Below are 19,751 nucleotides of genomic sequence, written 5' to 3' on the forward strand. Positions count from 1 at the left end.
TTACACCAAGGCAGCGTATGGCAAGCTTTAAAGTGCATTTGCCAAGCCGTGTAAGTGAGTGTGAGCTGTGTGGGTGGATCGACCCTCCCCCATCCCCTTCCTACACCTTCCTTTTCTGCCCCTTCCCTAATGGTGAGAGTAGTTCTGGTTCATCGTTTGCTCTCTAATCCCACTCACTCTCACGTGTTCATCTGTGTATCTATTTTGTTTTATGCTGTAAACCCCCCCCCCCCGCTGTACCCCTGCTGTAGGTCGTGGGTGTGCGATAGCTCAATGTGTTTGTGCTGGAATAGGGAAGGGTTAAAATATCACCAACGCTGTCGTGGAATGTGCAGAGGCCAGGCAGCGTTGCAAGAGCAAGTTCGAAGGGCTCGGCTTGGCGGATCGTAAAGATCGCTGCTCGATAGCTGGAAGTCAGTCGGTGGTGGCGCCATGACCGTGGCCGCCACACCAGTGCCACACACGGGCAGCTGAGAGCGTTTGATTCGCTGATGTGCTATGCGCTGTCGTTTGGCGGAGGTTATTGCTCACGTGCTGCTATAGGTAGCGTGGTTGAGGGAGCTTGAATCATTCAATCCATGTGAATGCTGAGCATTGCTCGCTGTTGGTGGGAATGGTTATTAATTTAATGTGTTTAAACGTACTTTATTCTGTACAAAAATGTTAAAATCCATTTAAATCTTTAGAAACCTTACTTGTAAAGAGATATAGAAACAATATATATTGCTAACCTTTCTCTCTTCACTTCCTATTATCGCCATCCAAGCAAAAGGTTCATAAATCTGCCACCGATCGCCCCCGCTCGTGGAAAGAGTTTGCGTGAAAGAGTGGGGCAGACTGTGGCAACCCTGACAAAGAAATGGCCTAGATTTAAGTGCTCACGCCAGGTCAGAAGACGTTTAGAAGAAGACAGTTTGGTTTTAGCGAATATTGTTGCCTTTCCCCTTGGCAGTCATGCTACGCGCGAGGAAAAGGAATAATACGCAAAACTGCAATGCTGTGCGTGTTGATGAGTATGAACTTAATTTACAGCAACATTGACCTACTTTTGGGATTTGGAAGCTATTTGTATGTTTCTTTTAAATGAGATTTGATTATTAAAAATAATAAGATCGCTTTATTATATCAAAATTGTGAAGATCGCCATTGACGTTCTTTATGCAAACACATTTCACCTTACCAACACAGCATCATCAACCATCATTAGCTTCTTTTTTGCATTAAATTGCCAAACATCTGTCAAAGGGGGAACGAAACACGAAAAGAAAAACGCTCCAAACATTGCACTTGGGCGATACCAGCAAAACGAAGCAAAACACAAAAACTGCTTCCCACAAAAACGGGTTATGCAATCGTCGGGGTGGTGGGTGGTGGTGGTGATGCGCAATCGATGCGATACGAATGCATCGCGGATGCCATTTTTCATTCTCGCTCGTTCGCTGCTTCACCTCATCATTCACAGGACCCGGGGGGTGGACACAGTGCTTTTTCTCTTCCCTTTTGGGATTCTTCTCCTTCCAAAGCTCATTCAAGTTCATTCCTGCCATGCTGCCGATGCGATGCTATGTGCGACCGGTAGGAAGGATGCTGTGACAGTCGAAAAGTGAGACGAATAAGCGAGCAATGTTTGCCCTCCCCCTGAACCGTTGATGAACTATTATCCTAATTTTGGCCACCCCCCAAAAGCCATTGACTTTTCTTCGGGGGCGTTCGATCAAGTTCAGCGCCATTGACTTCGAGAGCACGTGTTGTTTGTGTTTGGAGGAGAAAGAGCGACTGCTTTGCGAGAGTAGTTTTAATAATGCGAGAAAAGAATAATGTGCAGTATATATCAAGCGTCCAATGTCTCATCCACTGTTTGACCTGTTCCCAGTGGTGAACAGCTTTCCAGAGGTGAAGGTTGGATAGCCCGGGGCGTGGTGGTGTTGGTGATGACATTCCCCATTTTCCCCTTCAAAATGATGGATGCGTCACAAGTGTTTCTATGGTTTGGTTGGAGCGGATCATCTCCCTCCTAATGCGCTTGCCAACGTTACTGTTCCCAGCAAAAACACCGGACTGGTTGTGTTTACATTAGCTCACACCATTTTCCACTACGCTCCTGGGACATTGATCGATTGTTTATTTATTGTTGATCGTTTCGGTAACATTTTCTCGGCTTTTCAAATCATACTGTGTGTGGTGTGCGGTTTTTGGTTCGATTTCAAATCGGCTACATTAGAACTAAAGTGATGGAGACGCATGGTATTTATTTATTGTTACATTTTCTTTCTCTATTTTCAGGTGAGTTCAAGGGGACTTTGGGAGCACACAAAAATGGATGGTTTGAATGGCAACCGATGAGGAGTAGTTTGAAAGCAGTGTGGTAAGAAAATTCACAATCAAAAGTTCAATTCATGTTGCAAAAATTCACCAAAAAACCGTTACCAACATTCTCGGTGCAATGAAAAACATCTTCAATCGTCTGTGGGAAAATTCAGAAACATCCAGTTCTTAGAGTACTTCCACACCATTGACAGTACACACACCAAGAACCGGTTTTCATTCCGCGTGTTCTTCAATTATGCCTTTCTTTCTTCGTTTGTTTTTTTTTCGTCTCTCTCTCTGTCTCTTTTATGTTTCGCACCGCATCCCGCAACATAAATTTCCCGCTTGTTTCACTTTCGGTCTTCCGAAGCACTCTTTGTGTGTGTGTGCAGTGCTCGGTGCAATCTTCAATGATGCACTGAAATTCCTTTCAGTTTTTTTTCATCTTCTCTCTTCTTTTGCTTTCCTCCCCATCCCCGGGATGGCACTCGGGAGAAGACGGGAGTAAAATTATGCAAGCGTACAGTTAACCCGAAGTGTTGCTGGAAGCGAGGCGCACAGAAAAGAGACAGAGCGTTGCAAACCACGCGTGGAGCAAAAGGGGGTATCGTTTTGCGTTATGGATCATTTTTCTTCACGCTTCATTCCATCCCATTTGGCCAGCCGACGATCGTCGGGGCCCCGAAGGAGCGATGATCACACCGCTGCATTCGTTCGCTGCATTAATGCGTGACTTGCAACTGACCTCAGACAATACATTCTTGCACTTCGCCTTATCTAATCGATGCATCAGCATGTTTGACTGTTATGATGCTACGGTCCCCGCATTGGCGCTGTTGGATGGGTTGGCGCATTTGCCCCATACATTGTATGCCATCACGGGGAAGGTTCTTGTGAATATTATTTTGTACTATTCGAGCGTTTCCAGGATGGGAAGGAAGGAAAGACAATGTGCGAATAAATTTAAAAAATCCATCCCAAATGTGGTGTGATTTTATTGGTTCAAATATTTTCTCTCCCTCTCTCTGTGCGGACGTGTTATTTGGATGTGTTTTCTTCGCACACAGGAAAAGGAATTCACGCGCGAATTGCACTGTTAATGATGCAATAATTGACCATCATACATAATTTATGGAGAGGTCGGTCCCCAAACTGTATTGATTACATCTACAGCCACACATCTGGTTTTGGTCCGCTGGGAAGCTGAAGCTGGCCACAAATCAATCACCAAGCCATGGCAGAATGGGAAACCAATAACGAGCGACAGTAAAGCGTATGATAACGGGTCATTAAATAAAGGGGGCCGAACGAAACTGGTCATAACAGAACGGCCAAAACTATGATCAGAAAGGAGTGCAACTGTTGCTTGTCGCTTTTTCATTGGGTGGCGCCAACATGTTTTTATATGCCAATCAAAATACAAAGTGGAATGTTTGATTTTTGGTGTTTTTTTTACATATTTTTTAAACCCATTACACCCTTTTTGTATGCTTTTGGATCAAATTAATGGTCCAAATATTCTTGCGTACCTTGCGAAATCACGCCTCAATTCTTTAAAAGAACAAAAAACCGCCTTCCAAAATGCGCTTTTTTCACCACAAACACATCACGTTTCTCGTCACTGTACGCACTGAAACGCACCACACAAACACACACATCCATGCCGATAACAGTTGAGGTGTTATCGCCGCACAACGCACCAGTCGTCAACCGTCAAGGTGAAGTACGCGCGTTTCCACTTATTCGGGAATCAGCCAATTATCAGCTGGAAAGGTTGAAATTACAAACCTCGCGTCTGGGCCGCACAGCAACACAATCACACGGTCCAGTCCGGCCCCAAACAAGCCCCAACGAACTAACGAACGATGCCGGTGGAAAGTGACCTGCTGAGAGTGTAAGCAGGCAAGTAACGAGCGGCCAAAAAAAAGGAGGAAAAGACAAACAACCACCAAACATGGACTTATGCTAATCGGCACTCGAGACTTGGCATTCAATAAGAAGAAAACGAAGAAGAAGAAGTAGCTGAAACAAGAACAACGCACAACGTACGTGACAGTTGTGCGGTTTCTCCTCCCGTCGCCGCATGGATAGGGCTCTGATAGTAGGGCTGCGGGAAAAAACGGGTGAAATGGTTGTTGCCCCTTTTGGGCTTTCCCGGCCACAACAACAACAAAAACGCATAACATAACGACAGCGGTGTCTCACAGTGAAGTGAACTATTTACCAATACGCGGGGGGGGGCTAAAGCGCTAAAGCAACGCAACGCCACGCGCGGACAAATTAACTCCTTTCGCTTGGAAAGCAACAGCGCAAAGAGTGAGGCGCGTGAAGCACTGTCTGTCGTTTACGTGCCCCCGCCGCTCGTTTTGCGTATTATGAGTTTAAGGGGGGACTGACCACCCCAAAATAGCGACTCGTTGCACCTGCACGTGATGATCATATTTTCCGAAAACAAGCCGACCCCCAACCTTCCCATATCGCGTGTTGGGCGCGCCTGTAATGCGGTGTGGCTTTCACGCCAACTGACCCATCGGGGCGCGCGGTCTCGTTTAGCTTGACATCGTGACAGTTTCAAAACAAAGCCACAACAACAAGCCTAAAGCCCAACAAGATTTTCGCACACCAGTTCGATACACACCGACATGTGGCGTTCTGTTTACCTTTTTAACCCTACTTTCTATGTACACGGACAGGGTGGGCGATATAATTACCCCCTTTCGTGATGGGGATGAGGGGGGAAAATGGCATGCTCACTCACATGGCAGCAACACTCGTACAGAGCCCGCGGTTTTTTGTCTTTAGGGCTCTCCCATTCTCAACCCATGTGCTGCCGGGCGCACATGTCTCCGGTGCTTCAAGGTAAACGCTTTTCGGTCCAGTTCGACGCGATAAATAGGATTAGCAGCGGGGCTGATGGAAAAGCGTGGTGAGTTTGAGAGTGCTCACCTCAGAGCACCTGAGCAAAACGTGACCGCGTGTGGTGAGTGAGTGGTGAGAGCTCACGGAGCAGGAATGAACACTCCGCTCACTCCGCTCGGAAACCTTCGGCCGGTGAGCGAGAGCAAAATTCACACGTTTCAATGTAAACATGTTTACCATTCCCCCCCTCCCTGTGCGCGGTCACTGATGGGGAGGCTGTGAATCGCATCACGGGGGGCTTTGCTCTGTACCAAGTTCAACGGCGAAGGCAAACGAGAGAGCGAGAGAACGAGAAAGAGAGCGAAACCTTCGCCGTGAGAGAGGCGCGTATTTGCATACATCTGGCAGTGTTGCCAGACAGCTTTATTTTTGGAATTCCCTCTTTCGCTCAGTCTCTCTCCCCTCATGAGTTGGAGTGCAAGTGAGTACAATCGGGAACCAGTGGGACGGATGCATCCCCTTTTGGCACCTTGGGTCTACCGAGCGAGCTAGCCCCCGTTGAGGTAGGTCCGGAATTCGTGTTTCGTGGAGTGCCGCCTATCTCTCTCGCGCATCAACTCTTGCCAAACCCACGGGACCTATGCCAACAGCAGGAGCCAGGGAACGGTGCTACCCTTCTTACAGCAACAGCCTTCCTCCTCTGCTCTCCTCACCGCACGCCTTTGCCATGACAGATCACAGGCACAATCACGTTTAGAGCGTGCACACACAGCACACTTTCCCCTTTCTTTCTTGGCGATCCCGGGCTAGAAATAGATCAGATCGAGCCGGTTTTTCGCTCTCGACTCTCGCCTTCTGTTCTGTCCGCGCTGTTCCCCGCTGCTTACTTAGTCATCGGGCGAGGTAAATGCCGTGGTGCCGGCTAATGTGTGTGTGTGTGTGATTTTGCACCCAGCAAAGACCGGGAGCGACCGGGAATCGTGCAAAAAAGCGAGCGAGATTCCACTGCCTTCGTCATCGGAGTGCGCGTTTTATGTTCGGTCGGGCAAAAGTGACTTGGAAGACATGCAGGAGAGCTACTAAGCGGTTTACTTAGTGAATGCTAAGTGATAGAACCTTTATAACTTGAAATGGTTTGTATAGTTGATGTTTTTAAACACTATTTAATACACTTTTGACTACGAACTGTTACCATATACTAAGGTAAATTGAAGTGCAAGAGTTATACTAACTGGGTGATTTACTTGGTAATTACTTAGTGATAAAAAAGGGTCTACTTACAATATTTTGAGTATGAGACGTTTTTAAACATTGTTTTATACTTTTTTGATAGCTCTTTACCACGACCTGCCATCAGACACTAAAGCAAAACGATGTGCACGAGAGCTACTAAGTGATATACTTAATGACTACTAAGTAATATAAAAATGAAAAAAATGAAAAAGAAGATGTTTTCAAACTTGTTGTGTTATTCATTTTTGATAGTTGTCAATCGCTAATTGTTGCCAAATACTTCAGCAAAACGACGTGCTCAGGAGCTACTTAGTTACTTACTTAGTGATTATTTAGTGATAGAAAATGATTTATTTACAATCATTTTAGTAAGAAACGTTTTATAAATATATTTTAATCAATTTTTGAAAGCTCTTAACTGCGAATAGACTGTCATGATACACTAAAACAAATTGGCGTGTAGGAGACTTAATTAAGTGACCATTAAGTGACTTAATGAGAAACTACTTAGTAATATAAAATGGTCTACTTGCAATATTTTGAATAAGACTAACTATTTTGATTGCGCTTTACTACTAACTGACATCATATACTAAAGCAAGATGACAGCTGTCAGTTTGCAATACCCAATGTACTGTTCACATCTCAGTTTTACACACAAAAAGCACCTCATCTACTAAACAGTACCCGAACGAAACGATTAATGTCCCTTAACACCCAATTGCCCTTGTTCTTGAACTTCGCCGTTTTAATCAATGTGTTAAATGAAACCCTCGGAATGCAATAAACGATCAATAATGGAAAGAGAAGTAATTGGAAAACAAACACACACACACCCGCGCGCATGATCTGTCTGGCGGACCTCCGTTCACAAAGCGATTGGATGGATTGGATGGTTGGGATGGGATCGTCGGCGGTCCTTGAGGATGCACTTTCTCAACCTCCGCTCACCCGTATAGGGCCGCTGTATCTGCTGGTTGCAAAGGATTCAGTCAAATTGCCTCTGAAAAGGGGGTGGCCGTGTGCGGTCTTAATCGCCTGTCTGTCATAAATCATAAAGTGTCATTTGCGCGTTGCGTTGCGTTTCGGTTTGCATCAGAATGCTTGGGTGAATGGGAAGGCGCAAGGGTGTTTTTTTTGTCTCTCGCTCGCCGTTCGCAGGGTGTGTATGGGTGTACGGGCATGAGTGGACTGTTTTAATTAGAGGAATGATAGTTGTACTGAGGCGCTTTACAGTGGACAGACATCTTTAAGCGCTGTAAAAGCTAGTCTGGATAGTTGTCGTCAGCTTGCTCCTTCAACCCCCACCGACGGTGTCATTGAGTCGAATATTACCCCTTCATCCCCATTCCCTATCGTAAGTCATTCACACACTAATCATCACTCCAACGTCCGCACCGCACTTCCTGTATAGAGAAGGGGGGCTGGGGACTTTCTACAACTTCACGACGTCGCGTCACGACGACGACGACCAAGACGGGGCATTTTGCATTCTGTGCGCGCTGCAAATAACCGTGCGGCAAAGGGTTGCTGCTTGCGTCCTCTTCTGGCTCACGCTCCTTCTGCGTGGTGGGTCGCGTATTTTCTAAACGCACTTCTCACATACCCAGACACACAGACGCACACATACACGTGTATGTGGACGTGGTAGGCCATGTTAGTTCTCCGCTCGATGGGTATGCGTCACCATGGTATTGGTGACGATTAGAGTATCCTTGGAAAAATGATTGTTTACTTCAATGGGTTGTAAGTGGGCAGCAAGGGTGGAGGGTGAGTTGAGGGAGCAAAACACACACACACACACATGGAGAGCTGCGCTAGAGCTTAGCAACTTCTATAGCACTGCTGTTTGTGTGTTTCTATTTACTTCCTGGATTTTGCCCTCGACCATTTCGAGACGTTGAGTGCAGTGGCTGCAAACACCGTGAGCAATTGGCATGACCGATCGATGTATGTGTGTGTGTGTGGTAGGGAAGAATTACAGCAACGTTTTGCTTAGAAGCTCCATTGCTCGCAATAGAGCGAGCGACGCCATTTCAAGCGAATTAAACTCGCACATGTTAACACACACACACTGTCCCAAAAAAAACCACAACCCAAGTTTTTCGAGCACACCGAAAATGGTTCGAAACCGCAAAACCGAGTTCAAAGCAGTCGAGTTGTGTTGTTCTGTTTGTTTGTTTGAATTCTTAATGCACAAGCTGATTATTTTTATTTCTAGTTTTTTGCTGTTGCTCGCTGCCATTAGATCTTGGCCAGCATTATCCGCCATTGTTGGCTGTTGTTGTTTTTCTTTTTTTTTTTGTTGCTCTGATCGGCAAATCGCTTATGCTGTTTACGCGCAATGTTTGATTGATGCGATTTGGCGCGTTGTGGTGGTGTGCCCCAGCATCGCAGAGGTTCGACACATCGAGCGGGGGGGCAAGCTTTAAGCTACATTGTCAAGGGCAAATCGGCACTTCTCTCAGGTGTTCTCGGGTGCGCGCGCGATCTCATCTCGATGCCAGGGGGGTGGGGGGGGGGTGGTAGTAGGCGGGGAGGAAGTGAATTAAATTCAAGGCAAACGGAACCGGCCCCACGGGGGCGAGCGGGGCGGAGGGTTGTGAATAACTTTGATATCGTACCGGGCCGAACGCCACGCTGAACCACGTCGGTTTTATGCATGCGCATCCGTAAACACTTTGAATCCTTACGCACACATGGGAGTGTGAAGGAGTGGAGTGGAGGTGACATGGGGAGATATTTTTAGAACCGAACGAGAGGCGTGTGCGTAACACGTCCCACCATTGACACTGCTTGAACGGGGTGGCAATGTGATGGTTCAATTGAATATTTCAACCGAATCGGAAGTTGCACATCCGGGCTTTGAAAGTTCAAGAAAGCTTGGGCGCGCGTTTCCTTGAGCGCGCGGCCTCTTCTAGCGGAACCGGAAGTACATTCGTGGCCGTTCTCTCCGTCACGGTCAGTGTGCAGGGGTTAGAATGCAATGCGCTTTATCTAGATCCACTTTGTTGCGTTTAGAAAGTAATAGAAAGGATCCGTTCGTCCTGACGGCTTGAAATATTCTCGAGAATGTGACTTTCCCCTTTCACCGATTTGCGCTAAAGTAAGGATAAAATGCGGTAAAAGTGATAGTATAAATCTGCCAAACAGGTTCTATTCTCATCATCCAACACACGATTAGAGCTAATTATGCTAATAGAAGCGAACACAACCGACCCGTTCGCCGTGCGCAAGCAACCGAGAGAGCTCCCTGGCGCAAACTATTCGCGCAATACCCGTCCCTGGCTGTACCCACTGCGCGTGTGTGTGTGTGTGTGTGAAAAGTGGCCGACACAATAGCAATCAACCTTTCAGGGACATTCTGATCAACACTTTCGAGGCACAGTGCTGGGGGGTTTAGGTTCCTGGTCGTTCGTCGACTGGCGATGGGAGGTCGGTCATCGTCGCGTCATCTTTGCAAGGACAGAGCACAGTGCAATTTAGGAGAAATGCGCAATCCTGCAAAGAGCTGCACGCACAAAAAACAAACACGCACGCGTAACGGGCCCGAGCACGATGGCGTAACGCAACTTAGAATAGAACTAGAAAACGACCAAACGGATGACGAATCGGACTGCTGCACAAACGCACGTTTAGAAAGGCGTTTGCAGGCGATGCATGGTAGGTGCAGTCACTGCACGGACGGTTCGAGAATTAGATTGGAGTGCACACTCACACACGAAAGTACATTCCTGGGGCAGCTTGTAAACCGAACCGTTTAGTAGACGATGACGATATGGTTTAAGGAGGAGTTTTTGTTTCGCTGCAGATCTTTGAAATGGCAAGATCATACGTCTTTCGTGGAATGACACTTACGGTTTTATGTGTTTTAGTACACCCAACTAGCATTGGTTGACAATTGATCACTTTCTTAGTAACAACCATATTCAATCGTTTATTAGCTCGATCGGTCATGATCCCGAAGTCGAAAGAAATGCAGGGTGGAAATTCCTACGGCCTTGAGTCCACGGGCATCATAGCAACCATAGTAAAGTGTTGTTTTATTACACTTGACACGTCAAGCGGCGGCGGCGGCAAGGCGGAAGGCGCAGCCAGGTTCAACAGGCGCATGGCGTAGAGGATCTATTGCACCTCGGCACGCAACGGGAATATTGGCTGTTAACTGATTAATAACAACCCCTTTTGTGCAAAGCGCAGTTAATTGTTGGTCATTACGCGGAAACCCATGTAAGCTCATTTATTGGGAATGGGTTTATTATTTAAATATTCGCTCAAAGAGAGTGATTTCTGATCGTTTGCTTATGGGTAAGACATGACCCTAAGAAGGTGAAGTCATTCAGAGGGGTTTCCTACTAAAGAAGGAACTCTATCTGAGCTCCAAGAAAGGATATCGGTAATTGTTTCATTATCAGGAAACGTAACTCAAACTACCGAACACTTCCTGTCGTTGTTCGCGCTAAACCAACAGGGCCTAATCACTTTGATCGTCAAATTACAGCACCAACCGCACCAAAAGCGCTCCGGCCGTTAGACAAGATTTGTAAAATGAAATGATTACAGCCCCACACACACTGTCGGCCACCTCAGTGGTCGCGCAAAACGGTCACCGGGCGTCTTCGGTGATCAATTGCTCCGCTTATTGCTTGGCTGTCGAATCAATTATCGATCATTACCACCAGAGTGCTCTCTGGTGGTGTTTATTGCGCTTTGTAGGCAAAAGCGGCCGTACTGAGGCAACCCGCCTCGCGCAACCGGCGGTTTGGTGCTCTATTATTAGAAACACACGCGGGAGCGGGTGCGCAATTACTTTAATCTATCTCTTGTCCCTTCAACGGTAAAACGAACTGATTCTGATCTGTGGTAAGAAGAGTTACTTGCTTGCTTGCCTCTAACAAAGAACGAACCTCAGAATAGACACTTTATGCTTTCAATGGCTTCCAACTTCCGTCCTGTGCTAGAAAAGCTCCTCAAAAACCTTCATGCGGGCCAACCAATTCGCGGTGACCTTCCGCCCCGGTGCGGTGGTTGTAAATTCACGATCAAAAACCTACGACGACAGTGACACAACGACGACCCACCAGCACCGTTCGATCTAGTGCCTGCGCAGTTGCAAGCTCGTACCACCTATACACCTCTATCTCCAGTGGTACGCAAAACCCCCGCTCACACACACACGCACGAGTGTGGCGTAGTAGTAACGGAAGCACTCGCGCTGAGAATTGTGTCTTGTCTGCCAAAAACGCACCCCAAAACCAAAACATCCCACCACAAACGCCAAACTGCCGACTGACCGGTGACGTCATCGTGGCGATCGATGAGAGAAGAGATCGTTGGTGGCAACTGGGGGGTTTCAGGGGGGGGGGGGGGGGGGTGAGCAGTAAACATGTTATTCGTCACGATCAAGGTTCCCCCTTGATGCTGACCGTGAGGAGTTGCCGAGCGTTGAATATAAACCCCCCTCTCAGGGGAGGTATACGGTGAGAGGTGAGCTGAGGTGTACTCGGGCGTCTACTACGTCTCGCGTGAATAGCTTCACTTTGCACCCGGATCGGACCGGCTGGTGGTGGTGGTAGTGGCGGAAACGTCTTGCAGTGGGAAGAGGAGGGAAGCAAGGCGTCAATAGCGCTTTGCAAAAGCTCGGCTCAAGCTTCCCCTTCCTTCCGTGGCATCGCGTGTCGGTAGTGGTTGACCTTACGAAAGTTCCGTCGATGGGGTCGATCGGGAGGTAAAGGGAGGTTTGATGGGGGGAGCGAAGTGGGGGTTGATCTTGAAATTTTAGTTGCTCGCCGCCATACCATTTGGCGGCCAAACGAGTCATGTAGCGCGCCGATCGATGGCAAAACCATCGGCAAACCGTCCCTTCGTCCGCGTCCGCACCACACATTGGCAAATGCTGCAATGTCGCGCGTGCGTGTGCGAGTGAGACTGTCTGGCAAATGGTGAGCAGATCTCAGTCAGATTTCGTTTCGTTTTTTTTGGGAATACATTCGGAAATACGGAATCATGATCTTGAACGATATTTTGAAATCAAAATGCAAGGATCTATTTTGGGAGTTTGGTGAGAACTTAGGACCTCCCAATTTCCAAGATAGCATCGACAGCAATAGGTTCTGATAGTTTCGATGTAAATGGAGCATGGTTTTGGAGCTAATTCTACCCAACTATGGCGCTACTACGAAAACAACAACCTAGAGATCGTGTACAAGTTCTCCTTGAAAGTGAGGCTCTAAGAACGCACCACCGGCGCATTAAGATATTGGAGCTATATTCTACGCGCGGGGTTCTTTGCTGCAAAGAAGCAACACTTAAAAAGCAGCCCCACTCTCGCAACCACGAACGCGGAAAACATTTGATCAATCAAACGCCGCTGGACACCCGCTCGGAGGCTCGGAGCAAGCGACGAACGGCGTAACAGGTTTCTTCCATAGGCTCTCGCTTTACGCGAACGCCATGAACCTCTCAAACTCACCTAGACCCCACACACACGCTCAATGTCAATGGCGTGGAGAGTTCATTAGTTGAAAGAACACGGCGTAGATCACGCTCCAAAAACGGATCGCGTAAGAATTCGACAGGTTCGTCTCGCTACCATTTTCCCACTGCAGCGTAGATGGCGATTTATGGCGCAGAGCACCAGGGAGCAGATTCTTTCCCCTCTAGAAGTGTGACAAACGACCTGTCATAAGGTACCCGGGGTCAGATCGCACATGGCAGACCGGAGATCGTGTAACATCGTTGAGACATTTGCATAAATAACAGCTCCAACAAACAGTGTGTGGAAAAGTGCGCACCTTATGGGTTTTTGCACTTGGGTGAGGCTTGCGAGACAAGTAGGTGCAGCAGCCATCGGGCTCCCTGATGTATGCTGGAAGCCTCCCCAACCCCCTCCACATAGGGCATAAATCTGTCAGACCGCACCGCTCCGATACACCCGACACGCTATCCGAGGGTCGTTGGGTCGATTAGAATACTAATCGATCGCGCATTAAAAGAGAGAGAGAGAGAGAGAGAAAAAAATGTAATTAACTTTACACCGCAGATCAGGTCGAAACAATGTCGTGCCCTGACGGGTCGTGCTGGCGGGAAAAATCTAACGGCAGATCAACCGGTTTGCTTCCGGAGAAATATCGATTTCGGGTCCGTGGCATGAACCGGCGTGCCTTACCCGTCCGATCGCAATCATTGGAACTCGATCTCTGGCTGGAAGGCGCGCGGCTGCGCGCGCGCGACGAATGTGGTCAAGAATGTTAATCTTTTTGCTGTTTGCGGATTACATCAACGCGATCGCGCCAGCCTCTGTGTGTGTGTTTGTAATTATTTAATTTATTTCAATTCTATCCCGACGGGCGCCACGAGGAGTGGCCACGGGTGCGGGCGGTTTGCTTATGATGCTGCCACCACTCGCACGACAGCAAATAGTGAAAGTGAATTGTCTCTTTATTGTACGAGAAAAAGTCAGGCCGCTTAAACGCTTCTACGCGGTACAATGTTGCCCGAAGGTTTCCCGCTTGATTGAAGTCTATTGATAAATGTGAATTTTAAGCAAAAAAAAAAGGTGATCATAAATGTAATAGGAGATTATTGCACAAATGCGATCTACTCAAAACAAGGCAGGGCGGTGGTGGTGGTGCGTCGTCCCTTTTACTGCTGCATTATTTCTCATTCGTTCCACTGATGCAACTCGATCTTATGCACTCAGCAGCGCTGGAGGGTGGGGGAAAAGTCCATTGCCCTTTTAGGCTGCACTTTCGCCTGATCGCGGTCAATGCAACGACACAAGCCGACACAAGCCTCAGGCCTTTCTAATGCGCACTCTCTCCTTCTTCTCCCTTGCCCTCGCCTTTCTTATGCTGCACTTGCTCCGTTCCGAGATGCGAATCTTATCGCGCTTGGAAGCAATTCTGTGCGGCTTTTTTTCTTCTCTCCCCATGTGTGCTGATTGCCTCATACAAAACGTGTCCCAGTGTGTGTGTGTTGGTGTTTTCTCTTTCCCTTCCTCCGGCCGTAGCTGGTGCTTCCGACTTCCGATGACGCTAACTCCAACGATGAATAGCGGACAGTTTGTTGCACTTCGGATTCATTGAAAAGCAAAAGCACCTTCCCTCTCCTTCTTTCTCCTTCTCTTTGGTCCGCATGGAAGATCACGATCAAAACAAAAAAGCAACGCGCAGCGAAAGCGAAAGAAAAATGACCTTTTTTCTATGCGATGCAGCGCGAGGGAGGGGGAGTTGTCGTGGGATGCGTGTTTCCTTCCCACTCTATGCTTTGGCGCGTAAATGATGCACCGCACGCAACAAGCGCACGGTGGTGCATCGCTCGTTTGCACCTGCAGCTCCCCTTTGGCGCTCTCTTTCTCTTTTATGATGCATCTCTTTCTCTTTTTGCGAGAAGCGGTCTAACGGTACTTAGGCTAAACAAACACATGGCACATTGCACATTGCTCCACAAACCGGTGGCCCCTTATGCTGCAACATAACATACAGGCACACAACACAGTGTGAGAGAGAGGCCAATGAACGCGCTTTTGCTATACAAAAGTGAAGTTCCGTTTTTCAGTAGCATTAAACTCTTTGATCGCTATTGATGAGTCTACTAAATAATAGTATTCATGGTGCCAATAAAGGTTGATACTGAACGAGTAAGCCATCCATCACGAGCGCCCCACACAGCATGACCTTTTCGGACAACGGCAAAGCCAACTCCTATTCATCATTTACAGCCCGAGCTCTCCGCCAGAGGAGCAGAAGGGAAAACCGAAAAAGGTTAGGTTAAATGTGACTGGCCTCGGCCATCACATAATGATGGCACAGCATGGAGAGCCGAAACGGACATTGCCACTGCTGCGCTGCGCTTGTTATCAATGCCATCAAATGCGCATGGTGGCAGCCAGTGAGCGACCAGCGAGATGTAATATCACAGTACTCGGGGCCCCATACACGATCCCGTCCGCAAGTGCAACGACTGCTACTGCTACTGCAGAAGAATATGCAACACATGAAGCGCAATGGTTTCTATCGCAATTGTCCCCGCTCTTCCTATCGTCCCTCTCCACCTTTCCTTACGGTTACGAATGACGCACACGGAGAAGGAAACGACCAGTTGTGGCCACTCCAAAGAGCGTGTGCGTATTGAAAAGTGAAATGATTTCAACTTTCTCTCCTATGCTTCCCATCTTGCTATCGTGGTTTTATCTGGCGCGTTGTGTTTTTTGCGCCCGATGCAATTGAATGGCGCTAGAAGGTGTGTAAGTGTGTGTGTGTGTTTGTGTGTCCGGGTTGGTAGAGGATAATGCCCGGGCTCTCGATGGTAGGTGGCGTGAAGCGGGGCGAGGGCAATAGACTTTTCTTCGATTGGCCTGTGAGGCGAACTTTCGGCCAGGAAAGGCCAATGACTGGAAAACGTGTAAGCGGAGGGTAACGAATGGGGTGGAATGGAGCTTTTCACTACTATTGATAGCCTTACACTTACATTGGGCAAGAAAGGATAAGATCGTTCGTTAGGACACAATAAGTTAATTTTATGTTAAAAAATTGCAATGTTGTTAAATGCATTGCATAGCTTAAGGCGTTTTGTATCTTTTCGGACTGAATAGACTTATTTTTCGATTTCATATTGGATCACTAATGCCGCTCACTAATAAGCAGTGGAATTTCTTATTTGTACATATGGTAACATTATCCGATTACAGAAAACAGATAGGTGCGTTTTATTTCGTCCCTTTCGAAGTACTTGCCTGCGGTTCGCCCGGCTCGAGCGTTACCAGCACCACCATTTCGCCCTTAACCAGCAACTGAGGCACCTTGCGGGTGATTATCACATTCTTTTTCCCGTCCGCCGGGCGCACCTTCAGCTCGGGCAGCACAATCCCGAGCCGCCGCAACCGCTCGCTACAGTCGCGCGGCGCTTCCATGCTGTCCGGATGCTGGCGGTTCTCGCTGTACCGGTACTTGCGCCTCGTCCACGTTTCGCACACGTCGCTCAGCGCCAGGTTCCAGTGCTTGTCGAACAGCTCGAGCACACCCGAAACGTGCCCCCGGACACCCTTCTGTTTGCGTATGGACACGCGCACCCGGTTCCGGCCCTCCATCCACCGCTGCAGCTGGCCCAGCGGCCCCTCGAAGCCTTTCTCGAGCCGGATGAAAATGTTCTTTGTGTGTCGGATGGACCTGACGCGTGTCACTGGCCCTAGCGTGTTGTGGAAGGGAAGAGTGGACAAACTGGTAAAAACAAAGCACACATATGCACAACACAACCTTACCGCCGCTTACCTTGCTCGGGAAGAAACCTTCTCTGTGGCATTTCGTTTTCTGCTAGCTTAGGTTTGTTTTGGGCCGCGCGGATCTGTCTGATACGTGCCTCGTCGAACTTTTCCGTAAAGCCGCCCAACGTGAGTTGCTTCCCTTCCAGCGAGCTTACATTGTCGTGCAGGCGGGCCTTTGGAACTGGCACCTTGAGCTTGGCGGAATACAGTGCTTTCAGTGGATTGAATCGTTTACTCCCGACGTCCAGCTCGCCGGAACTGTCCGATTCGGACGTTGTGCTGTCCGTATCACTATTTCCCATGCTTTTGGCGGCAGTTTTTAGCAACGATTTAGTAACGATATTAAGCTGTACGAATTTAACAACACGAAACGAGATGTTTTGTATTGGCCTGACAGCAGGCCTGATCTGTCAAATGGGAATGTTTACATCAGGGGTAAGCAACTCGTTCGAACGCGATAGAGTGGTGAGATTCTCTGTTTTATGATATTTTCGATTCCATCTGTTTGATATAATTATCACTTGAACGGTTTTATACAAGGCTTTTAAACAATTTGTTTCGAAAGTGGAATTATCAAAATTTACAACAAAAATTACTGATGAACAACAAACATCGAAGACACCAACCATGTTCGAAATTCGAACAGCTCCATCATTGGGCATCAATTCACCATTTTAAATTCAAATGCAATTATTTGAAAAGAAACGTTGTTGTATGTTGTAATAGCATTTGTAATTGACGTAATTCAAACGCTTTAATGCTATTATTTCGATTTTAGCAACTAATTGAATTGTGCTGTTATTTTGGCGCTCCTAACACCCCTTATTAATTATGTTTATTTGTAAAGCCCAATGTAAGCATACCTTTGGGTGAATTTTGTTAACGAGATGGACCTAACAGGCTTATGTCTTTACGTAATTTACGTCAATCGGTAAGTCTTTGCCCAGACGAAAGGATTGAATTTCGAACGAAAGTAGCTATGCAATACTTTCGGGTACAAGAATCGTCTTCCACTGTGTTTCAATGTCACCTGTTGAAGAAGATATCGAATTACAAGCTTTCGTCGTAGTTTAGTGACCGGCATGCACATAACAATCGAATTTTGTGCCGGAATTTTGGAGCATCAAATGTTTAAACGAATCGATAACACATGTTTTACAATCTATATGTGTTTAAAATGTAAGCTTAAATTATTTTTCTTCTTTTCTCCAATTACAGATTGTTGTACTGGACAAACAAATCACCTCTATGATTGCTTGTTAACCCCCTTCACCTGGAATACCTCCCGCCCTGTTGAACGAGCCCAGAAAATGATACTGCAGTTCCGTTGCGAGCCACATCTTGCCAACAACTTATCAAGCAAACCAACCAACTGCTACTCCAGCTCGCCTCCTCGAACAGCAAAGGCGACGGTCGTTGGCAAACATCGTACCATCGGCAAAGCAACACCAAATGTCTTCAAGCTAGCAAAGCGCAACAAGCAATATAGTCTGCAGCAAACAGCGCGTATGGTGAAACTTTTACGCACCAGCGAGAAAAGCCTCACACCATTTACCTAACCTATCCCCTGCAACGAGATCTGTGATAAATGATAATCGTTCTGAGCAAACGTACGTGTGATAAACGTGTCGAAAGTATATTTTTGTAAAACGAATTAGAACCGACCGTTACTGTAGTGGTGAAATGTGGTGAAACTAGAAGTTTGAAGTTAGAAGCTTTAGGTGATTTTAAGTTTGCGCGCGTGTGGTGAATATAATCGAGTGGTGAAAGCGTTTTTGTGTTCCGAGCGCCACCTAGGCGGAATCGTATGGAAGCTCGCGAAGGTGACCATACTGTGTCTTGGCTAAACAAGATTGGTGAATACAAGTGGTGAGTGTGTGTGGTGAATAAGCAATAGGCGTTTTGCTGAAACCGTTCGAAAGTGAGAGAGTGTGTTTTAGATCATTTATTGTAATTGTGGCCAATGTACAGTGATCGGATCGTATTCGCATATAATTTGATTGAATAATATTGTACGCTGGCGTTAGCGAGCTTACGAGGTGGCTCTGCCATCGTGGCGATGCCATTTATCGATGATGAGTTGCTGTGGTCCCCGGACAACGATGGACGGATGGTGGATCTGCAAGCATGTCTGCAAACGGTATAATCGAATTTTCACTACAATCGCCAGAAAAAACTATAATAATGATCTTTCCCCTTTTGATTGCAGGAGAGCAACCAAGCTACGGCAAGCCAAACGGCCGAGCTGGCAAGCGAGTTGAACACGCTGGAGGAGCAGCTGGAAAATGATTCGGACGAGCTGTTGCGGCAGCTGACCGAGAACACGTTCGAGTTGGAACAGTTCTTCCAGGACTTTCCTGCCACCGAGATAAAAGTCGTAAGTAGTATCGATCGTTTGATGGGGGGAGATCATGCCCGAGAAGTGTGCTTCAACATCCATTCCATTCACTTTGCAGGAGGAGAATAACAATGATCTTCAGCTAGACGAGGAAACGAACGGACAGATCTTCCTGCAGAATTGTAGCCAGTTCCTAACGTCGGCAGCGGCGGCCGCCCAGCTGAGCGCCCTCTCCGTCACCGAGCCAAACGATCTGGACGGTGGGCTGCAGCGGCTTTGCTCCGGTGGAAACGATCAGCTCGTTGGCAGTGGTGGACTCACCACGCAACAGCTGCAGGAGCAGATACTGCTCGCCCAAGCGCAAGGGTTGCTGCAGCAGAATCGCTTCAACAACTCGCTGCTCGCCGAAAAGCTCCTGCAGAACCACCATCACCATCAGCAGCAGCAGCAGCAGCAGCAGCAGCTACACCTCCATCATACCCACACAAACAGTCAAAATGGTGTTACCAGTCTGGATGCACTCGGCGTGCCGTCCAGCAGCAGTAGCGGCGGCAGCAACAATGGCAACAATCATCACAGCAGCAGCAATGGGAGCAGTAGCAGTAACGGTGGACGAGCAAACAAACCGCCCGACATCGTCATAAAAGGTAAGGGCATTGTTTTATTTCGCACCGGAAGAGTTAGGAAAGAAAAAAAGAGGTAGATGCAGGCACATGTTCTTCATTTGATAATTTCACATAAAAGCAGGTA

The 19,751-nt window shown here is 47.5% G+C and overlaps 2 protein-coding genes across 2 annotated transcripts in view; one reads left to right on the forward strand and one right to left on the reverse strand.

The window, feature by feature from the left end:
- The window catches only part of LOC120896625 (ecdysone-induced protein 74EF-like), a 211,725-nt gene that overhangs the window by 28,124 nt on the left and 163,850 nt on the right, over positions 1–19,751 (forward strand). Inside the window, 3 exon segments of the mRNA XM_040300881.1 lie at positions 17,882–18,803; positions 18,873–19,040; positions 19,120–19,648. Of these exon segments, the coding sequence (XP_040156815.1) occupies positions 18,723–18,803; positions 18,873–19,040; positions 19,120–19,648 (778 nt within the window). The 5' untranslated portion in view covers positions 17,882–18,722.
- On the reverse strand, positions 16,085–17,052 carry LOC120896626 (U7 snRNA-associated Sm-like protein LSm11). The gene is made up of 2 exons (XM_040300882.1): positions 16,671–17,052; positions 16,085–16,587 (listed from the first exon to the last, which is right to left on the reverse strand). Exons 1-2 carry the CDS (start codon positions 16,963–16,965, stop codon positions 16,109–16,111), a joined length of 774 nt encoding a protein of 257 aa, XP_040156816.1. The 5' UTR covers positions 16,966–17,052; the 3' UTR covers positions 16,085–16,108.

The sequence above is a fragment of the Anopheles arabiensis genome, chromosome 2 (genome assembly GCF_016920715.1).
Source record: "Anopheles arabiensis isolate DONGOLA chromosome 2, AaraD3, whole genome shotgun sequence".
Classification (NCBI taxonomy): domain Eukaryota; kingdom Metazoa; phylum Arthropoda; class Insecta; order Diptera; family Culicidae; genus Anopheles; species Anopheles arabiensis.

Coding starts and splice junctions, on each gene's coding strand:
- LOC120896626 (XM_040300882.1), bottom strand. CDS start 16,965: ATGGGAAATAGTGATACGGACAGCACAACGTCCGAATCGGACAGTTCC. Junction 16,588..16,670: donor AAGGTTTCTTCCCGAGCAAG/GTAAGCGGCGGT, acceptor ACAACACGCTAG/GGCCAGTGACACGCGTCAGG.